This window comes from Borostomias antarcticus (assembly GCF_949987555.1).
Source record: "Borostomias antarcticus genome assembly, chromosome: 18".
In the NCBI taxonomy this organism is placed as follows: Eukaryota; Metazoa; Chordata; class Actinopteri; order Stomiiformes; family Stomiidae; genus Borostomias; species Borostomias antarcticus.
The window spans coordinates 1,851,754-1,861,753 of NC_140251.1; the positions used below are offsets into that span (position 1 = coordinate 1,851,754).

At 48.9% G+C, this 10,000-nt stretch overlaps 2 protein-coding genes across 3 annotated transcripts in view; both read right to left on the reverse strand.

The window, feature by feature from the left end:
• The window catches only part of LOC311321213 (MOB kinase activator 2), a 7,972-nt gene extending 4,211 nt beyond the window's left edge, over positions 1-3,761 (reverse strand). Inside the window, exon 1 of the mRNA XM_084453155.1 lies at positions 3,393-3,761. Coding sequence (XP_084309281.1) covers positions 3,393-3,475 — 83 coding nt within the window. The 5' untranslated portion in view covers positions 3,476-3,761. The remainder of the gene's footprint in view (positions 1-3,392) is intronic.
• Positions 3,762-4,837: 1,076 nt separating this feature from the next.
• The window catches only part of ppp6r2b (protein phosphatase 6, regulatory subunit 2b), a 16,871-nt gene continuing 11,708 nt past the window's right edge, over positions 4,838-10,000 (reverse strand). For both annotated transcript variants that reach the window (XM_084453153.1, XM_084453154.1), the window contains exons 22-24: positions 9,858-10,000; positions 9,092-9,217; positions 4,838-7,361 (exon numbers count right to left, since the gene is read on the reverse strand). The exon at positions 9,858-10,000 is cut by the window's right edge and continues 68 nt beyond it. In XM_084453153.1, the coding sequence (XP_084309279.1) occupies positions 7,328-7,361; positions 9,092-9,217; positions 9,858-10,000 (303 nt within the window). In that variant the 3' untranslated portion in view covers positions 4,838-7,327. The remainder of the gene's footprint in view (positions 7,362-9,091; positions 9,218-9,857) is intronic.

Consider the following 10,000-nt stretch of genomic DNA (forward strand, 5'->3'; position numbering starts at 1 on the left):
ATTTGGAATGTTAATTAAAAGCCGTTCAAATGTGACCGTTTGGAGAAAACATGTTTGCGGCGAACGTTCACCTCTGTTAGCTGAATTTGAACGCACCCCAGCTATAATGCACCATCGAGCAGCGGGCAGAAGTTAGTGTGTCCTGGAGAGTGTGACTCAACGATGGCCAAAGAGGGATTTGACTTCATGCAAACCAGGTTTGCCACTCAGTGACAGATGGTGTGTTGTTGTAAAGGAGGAGCCAGGGAGGATCTCTGTTTGAGACTGACTATGTTGATACACAGGACATGCGTTAAGTGAAGAGGTCAGCGTACAGTATGTAGGACTGAGATCAAATTAAACTCTCGCATTATGATTTTCAGTATCTTTATACATTATGTCTCACACGCACACACACACACTCCCAACCTTGATACCACCACAAAGCAGCATGGAGTTTACCCTCTCTCTCTCTATGTGTGTGTGTGTGTGTGTGTGTGTGTGAGTGCTCGTGCACGTGTGTGACCTTGCTGCCCCTGATAACCGAAACAGTGTGTTCTCTATGGGGAGTTCCAGCCTGGATGGATTTGCCTTGCAGTTTGTTTGTGTGTGTGTGCATATGGTGTATGTGTGTGTATGGCAGGTGAAGTATCCCTATGAGCCAACATGGCCTTGGTCCAGAGCAGAGCCAGAGAGAGAGAGCTGTGAATGCTCTGGGAGGGAGGCGAGGGGTCAGTGAAGGGAGGGAGGCGCGGGGTCGGTGAAGGGAGGGAGGCGCGGGGTCGGTGAAGGGAGGGAGGCGCGGGGTCGGTGAAGGAAGGGAGGCGCGGGGTCGGTGAAGGGAGGGAGGCGCGGGGTCGGTGAAGGGAGGGAGGCGCGGGGTCGGTGAAGGGAGGGAGGCGCGGGGTCGGTGAAGGGTCTGGGAGGGAGGCGCGGGGTCGGTGAAGGGAGGGAGGCGCGGGGTCGGTGAAGGGAGGGAGGCGCGGGGTCGGTGAAGGGAGGGAGGCGAGGGGTCGGTGAAGGGAGGGAGGCGCGGGGTCGGTGAAGGGAGGGAGGCGCGGGGTCGGTGAAGGGAGGGAGGCGCGGGGTCGGTGAAGGGTGGGAGGCGCGGGGTCGGTGAAGGGAGGGAGGCGAGGGGTCGGTGAAGGGAGGGAGGCGCGGGGTCGGTGAAGGGTCTGACGGGAGACTGTAGCGGAGTCAACTGTCAATGTTTGAACATCCTCTCCACGCCTGCTGGGTGGACAGTAAGGCTCACTGCCGTGGGCAGCCCCAGGCTTGGGAGGGGGAGAGGGGAAGGTCAAAGTCACTCCTGTGCCATAGAGTTCGGGTCAGGTTACCACTTGCGCTCTTAATCTAAACCGTGAGAAAGGAGGGCAGAACAGCGCTGATCCCAGACAGGTGGTTGACACGGCTTCCTAGAAACGCGGGTGGGAGGACAGGGAAGTTAACTGACCTCTGACGTCATGTCTCTGATAGCCTGATAGCCACTAATGGCTGCTCTGAGTCCAAGTCCACCGTCCGAGGGAACAACGTTGTTGACCAAACTTCTCTTATACAGAGCTACTCCATATGCCAGATTACCCTTAACTACCCCTGCCTACCAACCACTTTGACACACACACGCGCGCACAATGAACCCAGGCTAATGTTGTATTTATAGATAAACAAAGTCTGAACCTGCTCTCCTGCTTTTTTGCTGTATATACAGTATTTCAGTGTTCTGTGCAGACGAAGTAACCGCTGAGTGCAGCACATCCAGTCTTCTTCTCTCACACACACCCACAGACCAAAACTATTATTCAAACACACACATTCTCTCACACACACCCACAGACCAAGACTATTATGCAAACACACATTCTCTCACACACACCCACAGACCAAAACTATTATTCAAACAGACACATTCTCTCACACACACCCACAGACCAAAACTATTATTCAAACACACACATTCTCCCAGCTGCTAAAGGAATTCTCCATTGATACTATCAGAAAAATATGTGATGTGCGCACACACGCATGCACACACACATACACACACACACACACACACCATTCCTTATCTGGAGAACATTCCGCAGTTAACCATGTGCAGTCACCTCTCTCTCTCTCTCTCTCTCTCTCTCTCTTCTCTCTGTCTATCAGTTACCAAGCCATAAAAGGGATGAGAGGAGAGAGGGATGTGAGAGGAGAGAGGGATGTGAGAGGAGAGAGGGATGAGAGGAGAGAGGGATGAGAGAGGAGAGAGGGATGAGAGGAGAGGGATGTGAGAGGGGAGGGATGAGAGGAGAGAGGGATGAGAGAGGAGAGAGGGATGAGAGGAGAGGGATGTGAGAGGGGAGGGATGAGAGGAGAGAGGGATGTGAGAGGGGAGGGATGAGAGGAGAGGGATGAGAGGAGAGAGGGATGAGAGGAGAGAGGGATGTGAGAGGGGAGGGATGAGAGGAGAGAGGGATGTGAGAGGAGAGAGGGATGTGAGAGGAGAGGGATGTGAGAGGAGAGAGGGATGAGAGGAGAGAGGGATGTGAGAGGAGAGAGGGATGTGAGAGGAGAGAGGGATGAGAGGAGAGAGGGATGTGAGAGGAGAGGGATGTGAGAGAAGAGAGGGATGAGAGGAGAGAGGGATGAGAGAGGAGAGAGGGATGTGAGAGGAGAGGGATGAGAGGAGAGAGGGATGTGATGTGAGAGGAGAGAGGGATGTGAGAGAAGAGAGGGATGAGAGGAGAGAGGGATGAGAGGAGAGAGGGATGTGAGAGAAGAGAGGGATGTGAGAGGAGAGAGGGATGAGAGGAGAGAGGGATGTGAGAGGGGAGGGATGAGAGGAGAGAGGGATGTGAGAGGAGAGGGATGAGAGGAGAGAGGGATGTGAGAGGAGAGAGGGATGAGAGGAGAGAGGGATGTGAGAGGAGAGGGATGAGAGGAGAGAGGGATGTGAGAGGAGAGAGGGATGAGAGGAGAGAGGGATGAGAGGAGAGAGGGATGTGAGGAGAGAGGGATGAGAGGAGAGAGGGATGAGAGGAGAGAGGGATGTGAGAGGAGAGAGGGATGAGAGGAGAGAGGGATGTGAGAGGAGAGAAGGATGAGAGGAGAGAGGGATGTGAGAGGAGAGAGGGATGTGAGAGGAGAGAGGGATGAGAGGAGAGAGGGATGTGAGAGGAGAGGGATGAGAGGAGAGAGGTGTGGAGAAGGACAAGACGAAGAGGGAGAGATACAAGGACAGGTTTATTATTTGGCAGATACTGAAACTCAAAAATCCATTTACTAGCAGCTCGTTAGTAAACCCCTCTTTGAACACAGCTGCAACCCAGAGAAAATCAACGTTACATTATCTTAAAGGGCAGAGGAGAGGCAGCGGGGAAAAGGGGAGATATTTGGGGTGGATGGAGGGAGGAGAGGAGAGAGGAACTCACAGTTTGTCATCAGTGATGTCAGCGAGGTGGAGGGCCGCGGTGTCCGTCTCCGTAGCTGAGGGGTAACTATGACAACCCCCCATGGCAGTCAACACCTGTTGGTAGCACCAGACACCCTTTCCATCCCACACACAGACACACACACACACGCACACACACTCTCACACGCTCTTAACTAAAACACTCACTCATGAAAACAAACAGGTGCTCTCACACGCTTACCCTAGCACTCACGCACACACTTAGATAAAGATACACACACACACACACTCCGAGTCCTATGAGTTTCCTTTTGTAAATCTCTTAACAAAGACAGTATTCCTGGAAAATGAGATCCCCGGTGTGTAGAGAGAAGCCCTCTTCGGTCTCTCTCTCCCTCTCCCCCGTGTCAGTGTGTGTTGTCTCTCTCTCCCTCTCCCCCGTGTCAGTGTGTGTTGTCTCTCTCCCTCTCCCCCGTGTCAGTGTGTGTGTGTTCCTCTTTGTCTGCGTGCCACGCCCCTAAGCCCCTCCTCTCTGGGAAGCAGGCGGCCAGGCAGGTTTCACCACAACGCCGAGGCATAACATATTTACTCAACCCTTAGCCCCGCCCCCCTCTCTCTCTCTCTGTCAACGCCAACCCCCTCTGACCAGACTCCTCCTCCATGCGTACACAACTCCCCCACGTGCACTCTGGCTACTCCACGTGCACGCTCACAGAGCCCAGGTGCAGATGACAGTAGAGAAGCACTTTCGCTAGTGTGTGTGTGTGTGTGTGTGTGTGTGTGAGAGAGAGAGAGAGAGAGATAGAAAGTGGGACAGAGAGAGGCAGTGAAAGAGGGAGGTTGTGTGAGGTGTATTCATCTCTGGGCCCCTCTCATAAACGGCAGGAATGTGATCTGAGACACAGTATCCTTCAGCCAAACACACCCCCACTGCTTCTGTCTCTCATACTAATACACACACACAAACACACACACACACACACACACAAAAGGAGGAGAGGATATGTAGAGAGCCAACTCTCTATTTGCTATACTGCAGATGTGTGTGAGACGTATTCTACTCTCATGGAAAGTGTGTGTGGCAGCAGTACTGTAGTTGTTGTAGCCTGGATGTGTGTGTGTGTGTGTGTGTGTGTGTGTGTGTGTGTGTGTGTGCGTGGTAGCAGCAGTAGCAGAGACAGGTCCACTGACATGTAAACCCTTCCCCGAGGCTTGTGTGGGGGTTGGCAGGGGGGCGGGGGTGGCTGTATTTGTCAAAGGACCAGTGTCTCATATGTGTGTGTGCCATACAGAAGTGGAACCTAATCTCTCTACTCACCTGGCCTAAAGGTAAACATATTTGTGCTAATGTTGCAAAGGGTGTGTGCTGTAGGATGTGTTTGCGTTCCTCTCAAACCCTATTTGCACAGAGAGAAAAAGAAAAAGGAACAAAGACACAGAAGACCCATTGGATCTGGATCGACATATTTATTAGTTTCATATCTGAATGTACAAGCTAAGTTTGACAACAGGTAACAGACACGTTACTCTATACACAAAGAACCACCAGCATCAATCCACTTTACAAAAGGCATCTGACTACACAGAGCCATCTTTAACACACACACACACACACACACACACACACACACACACTCGCAAACGGCACATACTGTAGCAGACAATATGCATTTGTACTATACAGTAGGTGTGCAATGTGGTAGTTACACACACACACTCTCAAACACTCAAACTCAAACACACCAAACACACAGATAAATGGGTAAGATACAGTGCATGGGGTTCGGGGAGAAGGTATGACAGAATTGGACCCTGTACACAACCCTGATTTGGTGTCAAACCTGCCTGGTTTCCTGCTCAGAGCCTGACTCGGGCTCCGACTAGGCAGGCTGCAGCTGTACTGGGTGGAGCACACTCCTCTCAGGACTAAAGATTTAAAGTGGAGGTGCTAGGGGAGGATGCTAGGAGGTGAAACAGAACTAGGCCAGGCTGAATCCCAATAGTGACCTCTCCTCAGTCCTCTCCTCAGTCCAGCCTGCAGACCCTGGTGGTCTACAGCCACGTTGCTTCTACTCATCCTTCAGACCAGTAAGGGAAGAAAGGGAACTTCACATGATTGAGATCCAGCCCTACACTCGAGGGGAAGATAAACAGGCAACTATTTAGATAATCCTCTCACTTCTTCAAGTCAAAACACATCCTCTCCCATGAGGAGACAACATGGTGGCTTTACCAAAGTTGAAAAAGAACCAAAAAAGTGCTTTTTAAAAGTGCTTGGAAATCGAAAAACAATCAATCAAATTAAAATGTTTTTTAATTTTTGCGTTTACAGTCTACTCCTGCCCCGATAAGGACAAAGAGGAAGAGTTAATACTGATAAGATAACGCATGGTGAGTCACAGGGAAGCATGGAAGACATATAGTCTAGTCCCCATAAAAACACACTCAACGGCAAACAAATGGACACACACACATGCACGTACACGCACGCACACACGCACACACACACACATGCACATGCACACAGAAAAAATATGTAGCAGAGGAACTGGAACTGATGCTGGGGTAAAAGAAAACAAAAAACAGACATTATTGCCTAATTTAACAACACACACGCGCACACACACACACACACACACACGCATGCCCGCACGAAAGCACGCACGCACACACACACGCACATTGCAACCTGCAAAACAAACGCTTTGCCATACATCTGGATGTATTCCAAAAATAGAAGATATACTGTTTATATATATTGTTTACATATATATTACGTTTACATATTACCAAGAAGAAAAGCCACAACCTAATACAGGTTCAAATGTCACAATATTACATTTAAACAGCTCTGTGAGTGGGTGATATGCAGGGGTGTGAGTGTCTGTTGATGTGTGTGTGTGTGTGTGTGTGTGTGTGTGTGTGTTACACAGGTGTGCTTTCATCACATCCCAGACCCTTCCTTTTAACCTGAGAACACACTCTTCAGACAGAGCCTAAACAACACACACACACGTACACACACACACAAACCACACTTGCGCGCACTACTCACTATAATCGTCTAGACTACCTGAAATTCACAGACGGAGAGAGAGAGGAATGGGGAGACCAAAGGAAAGAGAGAGAGAGAGAGAGAGAGAGAGAGAGAGAGATAGATAGGAATGGGGAGACCAAAGGAAAGAGAGAGAGAGACAGAGAGAGAGGAGTGGGGAGACCAAAGGAAAGAGAGAGTGAGAGAGAGAGAGAGAGAGAGAGAGAGAGGAGTGGGGAGACCAAAGGAAAGAGAGAGAGAGCAGGAGGGATCGTGAGTCTGAAAGAGAGAGAGAATGATGTCATCTTTTCATCACATCACATGACTAGCGTAGATCTTCTAATACCCATGTCAAGATGGTAAAAAAGAAGATGCTAGTAATGTGAGACATTTTGGCTCTGAGGATGTTTCAGTCAATATTGCTCCATGCTCCTCCCCCTCCTCCCCCTCCTCCCCCCAAAACCCTCCCTTTTCTGAGCTGAGGACCAAACCAGCGTGTGAGTGGAGAGTCACATCTCTTCCCTCAACTAAGATTTGCAGTGCAAAATTAAGCTCAGTCAAAGAACCAAGCCAAACAATCAAGACAACATAAAGGTAGGACACACGCCCAAACACCCCTACACACAGTACACACACAGTACACACACACACACGCATTGACACACACATTGATTGCACATTCTCTGTGTGGTGATGTTACTGATGTGTAGGACTACGGCAGGGGAGCAGGGACACATTCATTCATTCCTTTGTGTTTCTCTGTCCTGGAGCCTTCTGTGCCTCTCTTCCTCCGTATCGACTCTGGACTCCAACCAATGGCAGCGCAGCACTGCTGACCACCACAGGACCACGTTGTATGGTGAAGTGTGCTGAAAGGTGTGTGTTGTGTGTGTGTTGTGTGTGTGTCTGTCTGTACCGTGTTAAGCCGGCCCGTTTGCAGAGGGGGGTGTCTCACTGTTGGAGAGACGGAAAATGTGTCCTGTTAGACAAAGTACAGAGGTCTCCCCCCAAAGCCCCGCCCTTCTGGAGCCGTGCCAGGCTACTGACGCCATTCACTTTGATTGCTTGGCACGTTGGATACATTGGATAGCTTTTGATCGTCATATTGTCCTGTAAATACTACTTTAAATGTGTTAATGCTACTGAAATAGCCAAATGCCTTTCATACTGTAGTTTCCATAGTTTATACTGTAGGGAGCTATGTGTTAATGCCTTTGAAATAGCCGGCCTTTAATAGTCTATAGGGAGCGTTAATACCTTTAATTGTTTATAGCGATGCGTTAATCCAGCCATTCCAACGTTGAGTTCAAATCAAATGAACGTTGGATAGTCCTGTAAATTGCTTATTCCTTACCTGCAGCATTGAGTATCCTACCTCACACTGACTGTAATAACACAATGTGCCTTCATATAAAACTACACTGACTGTAATAACACAATGTGTCTTCATATAACTGTAATAACACAATGTATAACACATTGACTGTAATAACACAATGTATAACACATTGACTGTAATAACACAATGTATAACACATTGACTGTAATAACACAATGTGCCTTCATATAACGCAATGTGGCACGTTGTTTCCTATTGTAAGAGTCCAGAATATTTGAAGGAATAGAAAGAGTTAAGACTTCTTAAAACTCACCTCTTTAACATGGCCTTTGACCTCTAGCTTCCGTTTCTTAATGTTGTGTGTCTCTGTCTACCATGTGTCTCTTGTCTGTTCTGCCCCTATGTAAAGCGACCTTGGGTTTTATGAAAGGCGCTATATAAATGAAAGTTATTATTATTAGTGCCTATTTTCTGCAGCATATAGGCTATATTTTGATGATCTGTGCACTTTTAGACATCTGTTTAAAGTTATGAGAACGAACCCAGCAGTTTCCATTGGAGGTTATTTCAGCAGTACAATTCACACCCACAACTATAACATACCATTTCTATCGGTTTGACGGTTTGCTGCTGAGTCACAAACGTTTGTGCTCACGAAATTATCACATTCTTTCCTTTAGGCCTATTTCCCTGTCCCATCGTAAAACGTTTAATTCCCCTTCTACTTTAGAACACGTTTTGGGGTTCTGCGTCAGAACAGAACATACGTCATAAACAGTCTTCCCTTGGCAAAAATCTAACTAATTATTATTCCATTTTACTTTTATGCAAACGTGTGCTTGGAAATTGTTTATTTGTTTAAATAGACTATTATTGGATAATATTAGATATTTGATATCTGTGAAAGCCCCTGATTTTTTGCATTTTATGGTAGGCTATTGCTGAGTCATAACGAGTAGGCTATATGCTGATATTTGCCGACTCAACCGATACTGGAAATAGCCTATCTAATGCGTGAACATAGACTTCTGTTGCAGACACATACATACATAAATTATGTATTTACAGGAAAAATTTGAATTAGAAAATCATTTGAATGTGAGGCCACCACTACACACGCTGCAGGCTATTTTGTTCTAATAAAAAGTTTCAATCCGTTAATAACTGGCGTTTTCATTTAGTAAACTGTTTGCTTCATTGTTTTGAAAACAAACAAGTTTAATTTCAGTTTTCTGTAAAGTCATTTACATGTCAAAAGCATGGCGTGGGAAGGGACAGTTGTGGGAATAACAGGGTGGCACACAAACACACAAACACACACACACACACAAACACACACACGTACTTTGTGACTGCGGCGGGCCGGCCTGTAGGGGGCGAGCTGACGGTGTTGGGGGGTCCTCCATCCTTCCCCCTCTCCTTCCCTTCCTCTGGGATAGACAGACGGCCGAGCGCCACCTTGTCTGCCTCGCTGGAAGAACAAGACCCGTGAGATTCTGGACGGACGGACTGTCCGACAGTCCGCCGGCTGAGAGCGTGCGTGTGTGTGTGTGTCTGTGTGTGTGTGTGTGTGAGCTGCGTTCAGACTGTAGCAGCCAGAGATGATCACATCTCTCTGATGATGGCTGCAGCCAGCAGTTAACATCATCTTAGCAAGATCGCTTACATTCATGGTTAGTGAACCAACCCCCCCCGCCCCCCCCCCCCCCCCAACGGGTACAGCAGCGCTAGAGCTGTAGTAGCGGTTGAGTTCTCCATAGGCCCAAACCCCAAACCTTGTTCCTCCAATCTCAGAACAGAGGCCAGACCCCTCTAGCTCTACCTACCCTCTGACTGCTGCTCTGAACACTCTGGAGAGAGGAGGATGGGGAGAGGAGAGGAGGAGGAGAGGGAACGAAGAGGAGGAGAAGAGGGGGAGGAGGAGGAGAGAAGGAGGAGAGGGAAAGAAGAGGGGGAGGAGGAGGAGAGGAGAAGAGGGAGGATGGGATTTGGGGCAGACAGGAGAAGAAAGAGGGTAAGATGAGAGGGTTGACAGGGAGAGCACTGGTGTCCACAGAGAAACGGTGTGTGTGTGTGTGTGTGTGTGTGTGTGTTTGTGTGTGCGCGCATACCTGGTGAAGACTGCCCTCTCCTGCTTGGCGTCCACGGTGAGTCTGATGGTCTCTTTGCCGGCGCCCGTGGTGATGGTCTCCGTGGTGACGGTCTCCAGGGAGACGGACTCGGTCTTCTCCTCCTCCTCCTCGCTGTCGGAGCC